The sequence below is a fragment of the Falco cherrug genome, chromosome 1 (assembly GCF_023634085.1).
Source record: "Falco cherrug isolate bFalChe1 chromosome 1, bFalChe1.pri, whole genome shotgun sequence".
Lineage (NCBI taxonomy): Eukaryota > Metazoa > Chordata > Aves > Falconiformes > Falconidae > Falco > Falco cherrug.
Window position 1 is genome coordinate 92,421,663 of NC_073697.1, and position 17,287 is coordinate 92,438,949.

The 17,287-nt window shown below is 39.8% G+C and overlaps 1 protein-coding gene across 2 annotated transcripts in view; it reads right to left on the reverse strand.

Annotated features, from left to right (window-relative positions):
• Nucleotides 1-17,287, reverse strand: part of MED13L (mediator complex subunit 13L) — a 203,758-nt gene that overhangs the window by 22,419 nt on the left and 164,052 nt on the right. For both annotated transcript variants that reach the window (XM_027813874.2, XM_055706932.1), the window contains exons 15-21: nucleotides 13,667-13,887; nucleotides 10,294-10,499; nucleotides 7,003-7,949; nucleotides 6,095-6,274; nucleotides 4,205-4,428; nucleotides 3,414-3,606; nucleotides 954-1,398 (exon numbers count right to left, since the gene is read on the reverse strand). In XM_027813874.2, coding sequence (XP_027669675.2) covers nucleotides 954-1,398; nucleotides 3,414-3,606; nucleotides 4,205-4,428; nucleotides 6,095-6,274; nucleotides 7,003-7,949; nucleotides 10,294-10,499; nucleotides 13,667-13,887 — 2,416 coding nt within the window. The remainder of the gene's footprint in view (nucleotides 1-953; nucleotides 1,399-3,413; nucleotides 3,607-4,204; nucleotides 4,429-6,094; nucleotides 6,275-7,002; nucleotides 7,950-10,293; nucleotides 10,500-13,666; nucleotides 13,888-17,287) is intronic.

Genomic DNA, 17,287 nt, shown 5'->3' on the forward strand with positions numbered 1-17,287 from the left:
CACTGGTAATGGAAGGAGCAACTGAACATTTTTTTGCTTGGTAAAACACTCCTCCATGCCTCGGCCATGAATAGAGGGCTCAACATCTGTAAGTGATAAAATGCCGCTCAGACTTACTTTGTCAGAAACCGCACTGCCGTTGATAAAATGGTATGTTGCATAGATCCAGTGAACAGATGTCTTAAGGATAACCCGAACTACAACAGGATGTGGGCTTTTCACTTAAGATACAGCAACTCCATAAGCATATATCACGACTATTAGCAATGTGCATTATTACAAGAGTAACGAAAAACATGTTCACTCATAAAGTTACTTAAATAAGATGTTAAAAAAACTTTTCCTAATTGTTATGTTTGATGATGATGACTATTTATAATGAAGTCTTCAAAAAGGTTGTACTGCTAAGATTTAACAGCAATATAATCCTGTTTCTGACCTCACAGTATACCTGCTTGCAAAACAACACTTGCAATGCAATCAAATTAGGAAAAAAACCTGTGTCTGTTACCGTTACAAGTGTGACGGAGCTGCCCACGTAAAACACATTTAGTGCCACGTGAGACACCCTGCAGTGCCTGACACAGGTGACACCGAGCTAGATGGCTCAGAGTCCATGAGACACGCTGTGTTTTTCTTGTACAGCAAATGCAGGCCAGGTGGGGTATCCTAAAGCATCTCAAACAGAACCACAACATCCATGTTCATACAGTTGAATCAAGCTTTGTTCCTTTGTAATGAAAAAGGGGAGGGGTGTTTTTTCCCTTTATCAGTAACTGCTATGAACAAGTAAAAACGGGCCCTGCTCCCGGTCAGTAGTACTGCATGTGTCAGAGGGGCCTCTCCTTTCAAGGATTTACATAAGGCTTGAAGGTTATGTGTTGTATGAGAGCAGGACAACAGTGGATTTAATTAGAAGTACTTTGAGTCATTTGAGCACTTCAGAAACTTACCCTTCCTGTCCTTCTTGTTGCTGTTGTGGTAAGTTCTGACCCAATTCTGTATCTCCTCCGGGGCCTGTGCTTCCTTGCGAGCGGTCTGCTGTGTTTCCCCCAGTGCTGGTGTTTTGCCCTGAACCAATGTTCCCACTAAACCCTGGAGTAGAGGTAGCGGTCATCTGGTTAACGCCAGGTGTTGCAGAAGATGCTGACAGCTGCGGCACAGAGGATCCCGAGGATGAGCTACTCCCCGCTGGAAGGCTAGTGGTCCCGCTGCTGGGTGTGGAGTTAAAAGAATTGCCTGTTGGTGGTGCCCCAGCGGCTGAAAGACATGTTGAATTTGAGGGTACAGGTCCAGTGTTCCCAGGTACTGTTTGTGTCTGGCTTGCTGGCGCTGGGGTTTGGTACTTAGGTGGTAGCAATAGGCTGCTGTCAAGCTGCAGAGTGGCTAAGTAAGGTGCTGAAATTGCATATAAAGAGGAAAGGAGATTAATAACTGTCTGTCAGATCAAAGTGAACTGCATTAACCATAAAGTCATACAATATTTTCTGCACTTTCGGAATATTCTTAAGAGTATACAAATGCTAAGTGACTATAATCTCCATTATAAATAGTTACTTTGGAATCCATTCTTCAGGGTTTCGGTTCTGACTGGTATGAATCAAATGTCCTCAAAAACAGGACTGACTTTGTGGAGCTTTGTGAACCGAAGTTGGTACTGACATGTCATTATCTCTGGCTAGATTGTGCTGCGATAACAGCTTTATATAGTGTTCAGCTTGGCAATCTCCTGCAGGTTCCCTTTGTTAGGCTGAAAATCTGAAAGTTCTTTTTACCTGAGCTACAACAACGGCAAACTTTAATATAGTTATTTCTCTTCAGTATCAGAAAGAGAGATATCACAGTGGTTATTTGTAAGTGATAAATGAATAATAATAAAAAAAGAGGAAATGAATATTCATTGTTTATTTACTCTCAGAGGTGGTAAGTCACCGTTAGCGGAAGATTCCAACGCTGCCTCTGCCAGATGCCTCAGGTGTGAACTGAACAGCCCAATTCATCAACTGGCTGTGCACATGCTACATATTTCTGCATGAAAGCCTGGGGTGTTTGTGTTAAGTAGTGTTGTAATAATTCCTTCCTCCAAGTCACATGGTAAATTAAAACTAAAAGCAGACTGAATGAGGCAGCAGACTCATTTGAGACAGATGAGTCCTAGCCTGTTCTAGCCTAGCCCCAAACTTTCTTCAACGGATGGGGCAAGTGTTCAGCAGCCTGTAGAACTGCCCAGGTCACTCTGATATGTTTGCTTAAGCTTTTTTTCCAAAACCAGATCACCACTCCTCAAAGTAAGCAGACAAATTGTCACGCCTTTTTCGGAGCAAAAGGAGTAAGCACTTTTCAAGAAACCACTTAAAAGTTCCTGACTATTTTTAAACAAAAAAATAGGTTGCATATTTCAGCTCAAGCATGGACCATTTACATGGCTGCTGTTCTGTGATCATGGTCTGTCATGCTCACCAGTGCTGTCTCAACAAATGTATTTCCAGTGACCTCTTGGATGGGCCTGTGCCTTGTGCTAAGATCCTGTTTCTCAGTCACATATACAATGCGTGTTATGTTGCCTCTGGATCCATTCTGGGATGGCAGAACCATGTCTCTCCCCAGATGAAATCTGGGGACAGCCATGTTGGATATCCGAGTCCAAGGACTCAGCCAGGCTCAGCCAGGACCAGTCTTCTGATACTACCCCAGCACACTCTATATTCTTCCATACTCTCAGTTTCTACACTCCTCCATGAAACCAGCACATCTGACATTCTGTTATAAAGGAACAAATACAGCAGACTGCCGTAACAAAACCAAAATGAAACAAAAAGACTAATCTTTTACAATGTGTCACTGTTTCAGGATGGAAGTCAGCCTACATGAGGTGCAGAGGAGACCATGCCTTCAGGATAATGTGGTTCCAAGTATCCACACCCTGTAGATTGAAGCCCCAGGCATCAAGAATACTGTTACTTCCTCTTTGTCACCTGTGTTAACTCGTTCTTCCTTTGCGAATTTTAGTGAACTTGCCTCTTAAATAAATAACCGTTCCACTTCCAGGCACCATGCACTTTGCCGTCACGCTGGTGTGATGTTACAGATCAGTAGCACATAAACCAGATCAATTTATACATTCAGTCTTGTGTGGAACATCTTTCAGACATACAAACATTGTAGACCAAACTGACTTTTATAAAAAATTAAGAATCAGCTTTTGAATCTCTGACATGATCACCAGACAACAAAACTTTCTCAAGTAGGCAATTTAACACAGAAGGGTTAAGAAATTAAGATAAAGCCTTTCTTATTGTTAAACAGATCATAATCTGTACTGTAAGAAACAGCCCTGTGTCCACCTACTGCAAATAATCTCTAAAATGCCTACAGAAAGCAGAAGAGCCTTACCAGCGCCATGGCAGACTTACCTAGGTGATGCCGGCAAACTTGCGCGTAAAGTTTGAGTCTGGAATGATTGTCGCACTCCTCAGTGCCCCAGGGCTGGTTAAACCATTCGCTCACGAGCTCATCCGTCAGTTTTTGTGCCACAGTCTTTCCCACCCGCATAATCCCATCACGTAACACTTTGCAGATTGGTTTGTGCTGGCCAAGTCTACACATCTGGTGAGGAAAGAAGAAATGCTTGTAACTAAATGCCAAGCACCTGAATAAGTTATGCAGACTGGTTTGTAGCGTAAACCCTTATTACCAGCACACATCTGGCGACTTAATAAATATAAAACCAAAAGGCTACATTTATCTGTTGCCTTGAATTGCACTTACAGCAAAACGAAGGTCACAAAGTATTCTTAGGTATTCAGGAGTACACAATGTGCACACTGAAAAAGGAAAGGGCTTTGTCTCCAGCCTAGCAATTACAAGAAAGCAACAGTTTCTTTAACCTGCTCTTTAGGTTTGGTTGGGCCTTCATGTGTTCAGTTGCAACTGTATTAATACTAGTGTTACATCCTCTGTAAAATGAGAGAACGCGTACTGGAAAAAGCAGATGGCAACTGATACCCCAATATGCACAGAGAATCACAGTGTATCAATTGGATGGTATTCTTGGACTCTGGAAGTGCAGAAAGTCCTCAAAATGCAAGAAATCCCTATTCAGATAATCACTACTTTAAAACCCATGGCTTTCTCCCAATGAACATGCAGTACAGCAGAAATGACACTTAAGAAGAAATAATTCAGCATGGTTCCTCTTTCCAACCTCGTATACAGCACTCAAGTCCCTGAAGAAAGTTTTGGCTCCATCGAGCAAGGCCTCATTTTCTGGACACACCACGATATAGGCGACATCCCGATGGCCTCCATATGGGTCTAGCAACAGCCTCTCCCAGAACGGCAAGGAGAACGGAGAGATTGTCAGGAAGTCCTTGTCATAACCCACTAGTAAAGTCGGGATTGGAAGAGGCTCAGGAGATTCCTCAGAGCCTTCAAAAAGAAAAAAAAGAAAGAAAAAAGTGTTAAAATAACTGGTTTAACTGCAGTGGGTTCTCTGATGTACCAGGAAGTGGGTTATTTTACAGGAATTTTGGAAATCGCTAATCCCTTGCCATGCTGAGTCTCCTAGAAGTTTGACCATAAGAGTGGAAACCTGTATCGAGGCTGTATCATGCCTGATAAACCATGTTCTCCCACACCCTTTTTCTTTGGAAAAAGGTATTTAATAAAGGAGAAGAAAGATTTATATTGTACTTAAGAAATGTCATATAATCAAAGTACAGTCAGCCAAAGGAGAGGGAGCTGATCCAAGCACCATTTAAACTTCCCTAGAAAGCTGCAATAAAACATCTTTCAGTATACTGTAAATACGCGTATTGCCCTTCCCAAGGCTTCATCTCATGGTTTTACTTTGTCATAACCATAACCACTTCTCAGGAGTTCCTGTTCAATCAGAAGTAATAACATGAATACATAAAATTTGATTTTATAGTTCCTCATCTACCTCCACCTGGTTGTGTAAAATTACTAAGTCAAATGGTCGGGCAAACTTATTCCCAGGTATACAATACTAAGCAAAGTTACCATAATTCTAAAAGTTGCCCCCTGCTCCTCTCCAGAGCGAGTGCTCTGGAGCACCTCCTCTCGCAGCTGGGCGGACTGCCGCCCCACGTAGCATGCTATCTCCCAGACTCATTAGCAGAAATATTGTAGGAAAAAATCAATTGAAAACATAGCAAGTAGTTTCTGCAGAACAGAATCCAACTTTTTAATAAAGTTAACGTTCAGTAAAAATTACTGAATCTATATCAAAGGCTCTGCTACTTACTATATGGCAATTTCAGTTTTATTCTCTGATAACAACTGGCAAACCCTAACTCTTTAGAAGTTACAAATGCTGTAGAAATTATTAGATGAGAAGTACTTCTCAGGAAGCACAATAGCTTTAGACAGGAACTGTGGTTACCACAAGTTGTCCCAGCCCGTAAGGAAAACAGCAATATATTAAATACCAACAGCAAGAAAATAAAGCAAAACTGGATGGAACTGTAGAGAAAAACCCACTAAACAAGACTGCGTCAGTTAAGACTGCAATAAACTGCAGGTGAGAAATACATATTTAAATGCCACTCCTTATTATGCAAATAGGCACACACAAAATCTGTTTGTTAATTTGTGTTTTCTAGAAGTGTCACAGTCAGGACATACTTAAATTTAAACTTCTTATTAAGACTATGGGAAACCTTAGAACAAGAAGCCTCTCTGTGGAGGAGGCATACCCACGGTGCATTGGTACCAGCTCAGGAAGCCCCTTCCCATTAGGATTTGGTTCAGTTTTAGCAGCTTCCTCTGTGTGTTATTTACGTACCAGCCAGCTTCAGTACAAGCCAAAAGCCAGCCTCAGACAGGGAGTCTCAGCCTCACCCGGCGTTTCTGCACTCCTTAAATATTCATCAATCTGGAAGGATGAAACCTGCACTATGGCATTCATACGTGCTTCAAATGCCTTTTAAAGCATTTTAAAACCATGTGAGGAGCAGACAGCCCCCCAGCCATATGAAGCACCCATTTGTTCCAATGTATTTCCAGAAGAAAGTGCACATTTCTAGAAAACTGCTTTCATTTTAACTGTTGGCATATACTGCAATATATGTACCATAGGTTCCTCGCCCTGCCATCTTATGGAATTGCTGCCAGGTGAGTGGTCCCTGCACATGCTGGATGTTCTCCCAAGTCCTTCCTGTTCGCTTCTTCTGGATGGCATCCTGCAGAAAGGGCTGCAGCGACAGCAGCATGCGCACCACGTCCTGGGAGGAGAGCATGCTGATATCCAATACTGCAAATGACAAAAGGGCATCAATCATTTTCAGTGAGGAACAGGAAGGATTATTTTTGAGGTGACAACATTTCTTTGTGTATTGTTCTTTTGCATTGCTCTTCACAATGCCCATGAAATTTCTACAGCTCTAATCAGCTTAATGGCATTGAATGTGGTACTTTATGAAAACACTGCTGAAACACAGCTGTCATCATAGTCCTTTTCACATACGTTTCACTGTTGTTGTCCAGCTCAGTTCATAAGAAGTCAAAGCATGTCCAGCTCAGTTCATAAGAAGTCAAAGCATCTTCAACATATAAACATGTAATATAGGTAATATTTGATTATAAAATCACTTTTTTTTTCTTTGCGACACTTTCATACAGCACATTTCTTTTCTACTGATTGCTTATACCCTTCTCCAAAAAAACAAGGGGCCATAATTCTGCCTTGCCCTCAATACCTGAATTTGTTTTGCATCAGATTTGTGAATCTCCATGGATTTTCACAATTATAGATCACAAAGTCTAAGGACAACTGGATTATTGGTACTTTAAATGTATTTTAAAATACATTTAAAATCAGAAATCTTTCATTAATCAGAAATCTACATTATTTCTAGAATATTTTTATGCATAACATTTCCCACATAAAGATTAAGCAGCTCACGATTGCTGAATTTCAAACAAATTTACAGAGGTCACAGAAAAATCAAAGAAAAAACCAGAACCTGTTCTGACCCATACCATTGCTGTGAGGCCAAGAGTGGACAGTGGCACTTCTTACTAGGGCTTCATCCACTTTTCCACCGGTGGGGTTGTCCACATACTGCCTGCCTTGCTCCAGGGCATTGAAGCATTCTATCCAGGAGTCGTTGCTGTCTGCCTGCAATCTGTCATAACTCCAGTTCATGCATGGGAGCGTCTGACGATTATTGGAGGACATATAATCCAGGCAGCTCAGAGATGTGAAAGGCTGTGTGTGCTGATTCTGGAGGAGGAGAAGGAGGCTCATGGGAGGTTCCTGGGTCCTTCTAGCTCCCTCTCCCATCTGAGAGATCAAGTTGCTTTGACATATCATCAGTCGTCTTTCTGCAGCTTGGCCAATGTCTGAGGTCTTGCCAAAAATATCCAGCTCATCCTCAATGAAGAGCCCGGAGTTGTAACCTAATTTGCGGTTCATGATAGCGCTAAAGCCACAAGTGCAACGGTACTGATCCTCATTAGATGAATCTGGGATGTATAAGCCGACATCTGCACCTTTAATATTCATATTACAGGCGCATATGCAACAACTGTCAAAGTTACGGTCTTTGAAGATGTTCAACACCGAGTCTGAAAGAATCAAGGTGACGTACAGGCTGTGGGCTTCTGGGATGGGCTGAACGGTGGCTGGCTCCACGGAATTAAGCGGTCGTGTTGTGGAAGGCGTAGAAGCAGGTGAACCTTGATCTGTGCTGTCATATTTTACAGATCCTTGACCGCTCGCAGTACCCCCACCTCTAGGAGTCCTTGGGGTCCTGGGTGTGCGTGGGGTAGGGACAGAGAAGCGGGGAGTTGCTGGTGACGGCAGAACTCCTGCTCCGCTGTTGCTGGCCGGAGCAGCACTATTTAGCGTCACTGGTGTATTCATCTGAGGAGTATTCATCTGAAGATAGTCTTGGTCAGCCAAACTCCCAACACTAGGCACATTGCTGTGAGAAAAATGAAAAAGAGAGTCAAATGCCATCACAAACTGGTCAGCTGTGAAGACCGATTTCGTCAAAACTTGTTTTTAAATACAAGGAGATGGTGAAAACTGAAAGGATTCATTGTAACTGTACTCAAGAAAGAACATGCGTTCTGCTCGTAACCTTCTACTCAGGTCTTTCATTGAAATTGCAATTCTCTTCATCAGCGCTGTTGTTTCTTATCGTTATAATAAAAAGCTATCATCTCAAGCACTTAGCCCTCTTAAAGATTATTCCTGTGGCCTAAAACACAAACGCTCTAGAGAAGAATCTCTAGATACCAAGTTAGGATTTTAGGATATTTTCAACTCTCTTAGGGAAAAAGAGGAAGAATTGTTGTTTTAAACAATTCCTCTGTAAAGAGATACACATTAGTGGGAATGAAAATAATATTTCAGAGGCATAAAAATCTTACCTTATTTTAGAAATCACCACTTTGAATAGCTGTTGGAAGTGATGCATGTGGCAGTTATATACAATATTGCCTCATGGGGGTATGCAGCTGGTAACAGTATATCAGATACTACAAATGCATGTGCTCATTTAGGATTATGCAGTCCACAGCACAATATGAAACACTGCATTACAAACTCTTAGTCCAGTACAGCCAAGAATCATGTTTTTGGGTCATCTCCTGTCACGACTGGTTTTTATTACTCTGTTTTTTCATTTTCTGCCAAATTCATGTGACCAAAGAACAGTTTGTACGTTACCACGAGTTCTATCTTCTCTTTAGAATGACTCATATCGAGAAACAGGTAACACAGGCCAATCAAAAGAATAAGATTTTTACTTAACTCTTTCCAAGTCGTTAAAAAGCTGCTCACTTTTCTTGAAATATGTTCATCACATATTATGGCAAGAAAAAAGTGTAAGAACTCATTACGTTTCTTAATAAAGGAGGGGAAACAGGGTTTATTTTGTGTAATTTAAAAGGAGTACTATTTTAATGCTCACATATCATTAGTGACTTGAAAAGAAAAACAGTGAGGACCTTATTCCTTAGAATCATTTTATTACCTTGAACTGATGTATGTCCATCTCAAAGGAAGAGTGGAAAAAAAAATGAACAAAGGTCTGAAGGAGTTCTGAATCTGAAGCATACTGAATGCCTCAGACTAATAAGAAAAGGTGACCTAGAAAACTTGATTGGCAATCACCACTCTGTCGGAAGCCTGCAGTAATAATCTTCACTCTAATTGGATTATATTGAAAATGAAAGGGTTTTTTTTCCCCCAACAAATACCTGAAATTAATAACCAGCTCAGGCCTGGTGAATCAGTTACTATTATGAAAAAACCTGAGAATTAAATTGCTCCCTAGGCACTATGAAGGGTTTACAATTTCTTTTCTGCAATTCTTTTGAGAACACTGAAGGATCCTTTGGAGCTGAAAAAGGACTGATTTAAAGGATTTACAGACTGATTTAAAGATACAGGCTACTTCCTCTAGAAATGAATGCAGTGCAGCAGGAGACCTTTGTACTATTACTATGCTTTTAAGAGGTTTTATTAATTTAATGGTGCAAATTTGTGACAGCTTTCAAAATCTCCAGCAATGAATTTCTTCCACAAACACTGTTAATTTCTGAGAACTGAGTAAGAAATACAAGCTTTTAAATTTAATAGCAGTGTTTGCTTACAGGTCACAGCATTCTCATACTCGGCATCTTTTCTTTTAGTATTTAGAAAAGGGAGGACAGCAGCTCCAGAAGTGACCCATTCAGGTTAAACCACAAGAACTCAGAAGAGCTAACGTGAGAAGAGCGCTGCCACAGGCCCACTAAAATTTTAAAAGCCCTCAGATGACAGACTGGTATCGTCAGGACCAGGAATGATCAGGCTGAAGCTCAAACTAAATACACACATACAAACAAGAGGGAAGCATAATGGTAGGCTGGAGAACTGGACACTGAAATGGAAGGACAGAGATGTGAGAGGTTAAGTGCGTTGATTTTATTCCCTAATACTTCTGTTTTATGTTTGAATCGCAGTATTTTCCTGTATCAGAAACTGTAGTTCATTTAAGTACCACATGTTCCTCTTCTTTTGAAAGCACAAAGAGTGCAGTGGACACATACTGTAACACCACCAATTTCCTAAAGCTGTTTGAAATTCCAGTGTTCCAACTATCAGAACTTTTTTGATCTGAAACAGTGACATATTTAAAAGGTTTAAAATACATTTGCAGGTTACTTTATGGTTCTGGTATGTAGTAAAAAGCACTGATAATACATACAAACACTTTAATTAATGAGCCATTTCAGGTATAGATATGACCAACTAGTTTCCTACAAGACTGTACTTACTTGTAGCCATCTCTAATGAAAGTGGCTGCAGGTGGCAAAGGAAGTTGTTCAATTTTAGGAGGAACAGCCCAAGAAGGCCTGAAAATGCAGGCATCGGGTATCTTCAGAGGTAGGAGGCACTGACTTGGTAGTATCTTCAGTGGAGCGAACACAGAGGAGCCCACAAAAGGTTGAAATGATGGAACCTTGTGCACGTACGAAAAATCCTGTAACATCCAAGTGACATTGCTTACAACAATACGGTAAGGTTGCTCTTTAGATATTTATTTTCATTAATTGTACTGTTTGAACCCTCTACAACTGCATTTTTTCCAATATTGGGTACATTTATTCATTCTACAAAATATTCAAGAGCAGTTCCATCAAGGAAACTCAGCTGAGGCTCCTTGTTATACTGAGATGCTATACAACTTCCATGTCAGTAGATCTCACCATTAGATTACCCTCATTTTAGACAAGCTATGTTTGAAAAGCGAGTACTGTACCATGAAATTGTCACACTGCCTAACTTTAAGCACCTAATTTAGGCACTTAAAAAGACTGATCTTTGCCAGGCTTCTCTACTGACAATAGAGAGAGAGGCTGAGTCACAGTGTGAAGAAACCTTAGGTGCTTTAAGTCAGCCTCTCTGAATAACCACCATGTTGGGGAATAATATAATACAAGTAATAGCAATGGACACTTTACACATGCCAAATATTAAGTATAAACATATCATTAAGTATAAATATATAAACAATCTAGTAAACATAATATTCAATATAAATATAAATGAAGACCAGTCAAACTGGACTTTCATTGACTGCCGTTTGTTTGCAGAGAATGACGACAAGAACTTCAGCCAGAGTTTCTAGGGCTATTCCAAGTTTCTTTCAGAAGAAAAGAGCTAGTCCTTTTGAGGCACTACTGCAAAGTAAAAGCCATTATTAAAATAGTAACAGTAATCTCTCTCAGAATTTCAGTATTTAACATCTCATTAGATCTTTGCATTTTTCCCTTGCACCTTGTAAAGCATTGAGAAATGAGAAATGTGTGGATTACTATCTTCAGCAGCTGAATACTCAGCACAAGAAATCTACTTACATGTTCTCAAAATGATTAGCGATGGGTTTAGGTGCTTGTTTCCCCCACTGGTGTGTATGAGCAGGTGTGACACTTAAAAGCAACTAAACCGTGCTGTTGGAAATGTTATCAGGCAGAATTGAAATATGTATTTTAATACTCCTAAAATGGTTGTGAGGGAGATTAAAATATCTTCTGTATCAATGACGCCCTAAAATCTGCTCCCACTCAAAAACTTTCAGCTCAACAAATTCCAATCCAGATCTTCTTTACAGACCCAACTTATCCTAGTCTTAGGCAAATCGTTTACTGCACAAACAGAAGAAACCCCCCCCACCAAGGTCTGTGGCAAAGCAAAGTCTTACAAACCTTCTAAGAAAACTTACTTCAAACTTCTATAATGGTATAAAAAGTGGTAGATACATAAACTGCATAAGGCAAACGGACAGGTGTACCTCAGCAAAGCCTCTAAAAAGAATCTTTTTCTCATCATGCCCTCAAGTTGTAAGTTGGGGAAGAAGGAAGAAGAGATCTTGCAATAACAAGGCAGACTTGCTAGATCCGCCCAGCTTTCCAGGCGGTTCACTGTCTTCACAGGGGCACACTGACAACTAACTCCCTTACACTTTTGCAAAGTCTCTCTCAACAGAATTGTCTATAAAAGCTCTCTGCCAGCTCAGCCCCTTCACAGGTGTCAGCTTAGCATGCAGCCCTGTGAGTGGTAACTCCGACTGACTAGACACACTTTATCATAACAGGGAGACACAACCCCTGAATGCAACAAGCTGTCTTACTTCCTCCCCTCCCAGGGGCAAAACCGAATGCTCTTACAGAGAAAGTCACCCTGCGGCTTGCCTGTGCTTTACTTTCAGTCTGCCTAAGGAATACTGTTACTGCCATGCAGGAAAATTTACTTATTCATAGCTAAATCATTTATACTAAGATAAATTTATATGTCAGTATTCTCATATTGATATATAGCCACTTCTTGTCCATGCAACTGCAAGTGCTGTATCTTTCCTTGTATAGCTCTCTCAGCAATGCAGATGCTTAAAAATAAGCCTTCAGTTAATTCCAGCACTGACAGGAACACCAAATGAGCAGGAAGGAGGTGGTGTTGGGGAGAAAAATGGCTGCTGAAAGACAAGGAACAGGCTGTGGCAGATTAGGGACAGGGTGGGCTTGCAGGAGAAGAATTAGTCTATAAAATCAAGGGCTGGGAACTACCAGGACGACAGAGTTATAGTACGTATCTCCCTTTTTATTACCTGCATACAAATGAGCTTGCTGCAGAACAAGGTGATTATTTCTACAAGGAATTGTGCATTTTTAAATAAAACACTCCCTCATGCTATATGCATGAAAATATGATAACGATAACTTCTGACAAAAGTGACAAAAATTGGCCCAAAAAGTTAAGTAATGCAGAGTAGACACAAGCAGGCAGAATGAGTTTATCCTAACTCTTAACCTGTGCTAAAGATGGAACGATGAAATACAAATCAATGTACACTAGGTGCTTATGTTAAGCCCTTTCATGTGATGCTATGGAAAAATGGATACATCTTGGTATGTAAAGTTGGGGAGGTGAGTACTAGTACCCAGCAGCAGAGTCCCCATTTTAAAATAGTTTTTTACTCAGATACACTACAGGACTCAATATAGGAGTAACTATGTGACATTACCTGACCTGTGTTATACAGAAAGTCAGATAAGAATGGTCCCATCTGGCCTTAAAACTTGTGAAGTAACATCAGCTGAAGAAGAAACAGAGCAAGTTCAACCCCTGGGCTTTCTCAGAGATTTTCAACCCTAACCAAAAAAGGCAACATTTCAGAGAGAAAAAGGCAGCCTTTCTACATGCACGATTTTATCCCAGCTGCATCCCCAGAGACTGGCAGCAAGGAGTGGCTATACATAAAAGGGCTACAGAGAAATTATCTGAAGAAATAAATCATTTAACAGCTATTTAGTCACAAGTATGATATTTTTTCATATATGCACATTCTTTCTGTTAGGCATAGGGCTCATTTCACATACAATATTGTTAGTTTCCTGAGAACACCCAAAAACATTACAAACATAAAATTACGAGAAGAAAAATACCTACAGTTAAAATAAAGGAAACAATTAAAAACCTCTTTTTACTAGAGAAAATTTTTTTCCCAGCTAAAGACTGGTAAGGTACTTTATATGGATCCAGTTCATATTTGTTAAAGTAGTCCTTTTCACACACTACATGTGACTTGTTTATAAAAATCAAATCATACATAGAGGAGGTAATAAAAATACCGCATCTTCGGCATGTTACCTTAATTTCTTCAGGTTTAGGGCTACCTAATCCATCTTCCACCTCCATTTTAAACTCAGCAAGCTGTGTTGGAACCATGTTGACCATAGGACTTTCCATCATTCCCAAGGCAGTCACAGTCTCTGAACTTATTCCATCTTTATAACTCATTACCGGGGAGAAGGCAGGGTGTTGTTCTAAAGAAGGTGGTGTTGGGAACATCCTTTGGAGATCTGCCACAGCTAAATGTGATGAAATAATGCACTGTTAATCATTAAAATACAAATTCTCAAGGAAATCCAATAAAACAGACGTGACTGACTCAACATGAGCTCTTATTTCATCAGTTAAAACCTAGCACAGATTCTACAGACTTACTAGAGTTCTGACACCAGTATAAATCTGGACAAAAAGTTAATTCCTGGGGATATTTTGCAAGTTTATTGTTCAGCAGAAACAACAAACTGGTAGGTGCCCAAATTCTATGTACAATTTTAACAACAAAATATTACATAATAGAAGAGATCAATCAACATTAATGCAAAGTTCACCCCAGCAGCTGTTCCTAAGGAGATACAGAGTAGTTCCTTCACTTTTTTAGAGCTGATAGGAAGCCCTAAAACAGGAGGCTTTTGGAATTACTGTGCACTTGGCTGCATTTTTTCCACTGACACAGAGTCATTGTAGTCTCATTTGGTCCATAGCGACGTAACTCCTGAAGAGAAGACAGGCTACTGTTGCTAACACAAACATAGGAAATTTTGCTTAAGAATCAGGCTGCCAGACATCCAAAAGTGACAAATGTCAGAGGAAGCCATAAAATTATAATTTCGCATCATTAGCCATTAAGCCAGAAAAATTCCTAAATTACTTCTCAGTAAATGAATGTAATATAATCATCCATCATATATTTTTCTTCTTTAACCAAAACAAACATACAAAAAAACCCAAAAGAAATGCTTTATGAAGTGTAATGTAGTCAAATAAAAATCAAAACAGTCTTGCATTTCCACCCAGCTACATTCTCTTTCCTTCCAGGTACCAGCTTCCATATTTATTTTGCTTAAAATTCAGAATATATGCTATCTTTTCCTGACTTGAATTAGGTTTCTCTTCTTAAATACTTTTTCTGACAGACTAAATGCCTAATTCCATCTCCATTCCTACACATACATCCAACCCAAGTTGATAGGACATGAGGACATACTTGTACTCAATAATGTTTGCAGCCTGAAGATTATGGAAAACTCATAAATAAATACAGATGAATTTCGGACTGGTAAACACTGCATTGTGGAACTCCAAATGGGTGAAACATAGTACTAGTCTCAAAAACTAATTGAAAAAGAAATAAGTGATGGAATTAAAATTGTATTTAGTATACAAATACACACACTAACAGTACATTTTTGTAGGATGCTGCAACCTCAAGCTGTATCTCCTGTCTGCCTTAACAGAATTGTGCAGAGATGAGACAGCCAGTCTATTTATTTCTTTAGACAAAGTGAAACAACTCAAATAGGTGAAGTCCTCTCAAAATGGAGTTCTGCTGGTAATAACAGTCAAAACTCAACCCAAATTCTTTCACAACCCGGAGCAGTAAAATAATGGGCTATGAATTATTCCCACTCAGTTCTTTCTCTGCCCCCTACCTTAGCCTCTGAATTTGTAAGGGCTTACTCTTGTCCTGATACAGAATAAATTAATGTTGAAAACAGGTTCAGTAGAATGGAAAAAACTGTTTTCAACCCAATGCTAGTATGAAATATAATCTTCAGGATGTCAGCTGGATTAGCCACTGCCTCTGTTTTTCAACAAAGAGAAGTGCACTTTAGAAACTGGAGAAAGGGGGACAGGAAGGAAGGTTAAAATGAAATGCGGTCAGTAGGAATTTATGATGATGTACAAGGCATTTCAGTTCCCTGCAGGTACTGTTATGCCTCAACAGCTGGCGTCAAGGGGACAGCTACAAAACAGAAGTGTTTCTATTTAACTTATTTCGTACAGCTCTATAGTAGATCATTTTCTCACACTCAAGCTCACTCCAGTTAGCAAAATTCTGCAGTGCAGATTCATAAAAAAGTTTAATTACAAAAAATCCCCCAACCCTACAGCAACAGGCTAACTATCATTATTCATTTTCATGTGTGTCATGCTTGAAAAAGCTTTGCATATTTTAAAAAGCTATGGATCAACTAAACCTGTCAAAATCCAATCTCTGTATACTTCAGACTTCTACATTTGAGTAAATCAGCACAGCTTTTATGGGTCCATAAAGCTCTGACTCATCTCCTTCAGACTGTTTTTTTTCTTCTCCTCAATTTGTTCTCATTACCAGCTGAAGTTAATGAGAAGGCATTAAAGGATGATTTGTAGAGAGATTTGATTTCTGCTTATAGCGGCCACAAAAATCAAACATTCTTCCTCCTCACCACTAAGTAATTTGTAATTCGTAATTTGGTTGGTTGGTGTTATACCAAAAATTCTCACCTTTCTGCTCACATGTACATATACACATTTCTCTTTCATGTCAAAAGAAATGCCACCTATATAAACAGAATCACAGAATCATTTAGGTTGGAAAAGATCTCTGAGATCATCTAGTCCAACTGCTAACCCAGCAGTGCCAAGGCTACCACTAAACCATGTCCCCAGGTGCCACATCTACACATCTTTTAAATACCTTCAGGGATGGGGACTCCACCACCTCTCCCTGGGCAGCCTGTTCCAATGCTTGACAACCCTTTGAAGAAGGTGAAGAAATTTTTCCTAATACCCAATCTAAACCTCCCCTGGTGTAACTTGAGGCCATTTCGTCCTATTGCTGCAACACCTCACTACAACCACCTTTCAGGTGCAAGGAATGCAAGAAAGCCCAAACACCTCAGAAAGTACAAGTTCTCTATCCCAATAGTTGCTGGCAACTTCTGTTGGCAAGTCAGTACAAAAAAGCCCTGTTGTTTTAACATGTGTTTCAAACATTTCCAGTACTAAATGTAATTTCTAAGTTCCCTGCACTCCTATACCCTTCCTCGTACATGTGTAGTGCCTGCACAAGCTTAATTTCTACCATAACCATCTATCTGTAAAGGGTCTACAATGTGTCTTCAGTTAGAACCTAGTTCTTTGGTTTTATTCATGCATGTCCACATCTAGATTACATCATAAAGGTGATTTTAGTCTGAATTTGTCGAATGCCAAACGCAATTTTCTTCCAAGACAGGTTGCACTATAATGGTCAATTGATACATCACAGCTTTAAACTCTTCAAATTCTTTAAAAAGAAGAATGATTTATAATTAAAGAGGGATATGACAATGATGTGACTGAGATTAAATACTGAATTGAGAATAGAGGGGATAGCTTCTAAATGAAGATTTGTAACAAAACCCTCCCATACTTCCAATCTAAGACAATAATGTCAAAGGAAGAGCATCTCAAATCTCAGCAGGCACATTAAAAATATGTCTATATTACCATCCACTGTTTTCATTAAAAACTGCTTATCCTCTTTCGATATTGGCACCTGTTAATTACCAAACAAAATGAGCACACTACCTCTTAGTCCTGAAAAAGTGACATTAGAAGCCTCCTACGAAAAGGCAGTATGGATTTTAACTGTCAGCGAAGCAGTAATCAGTT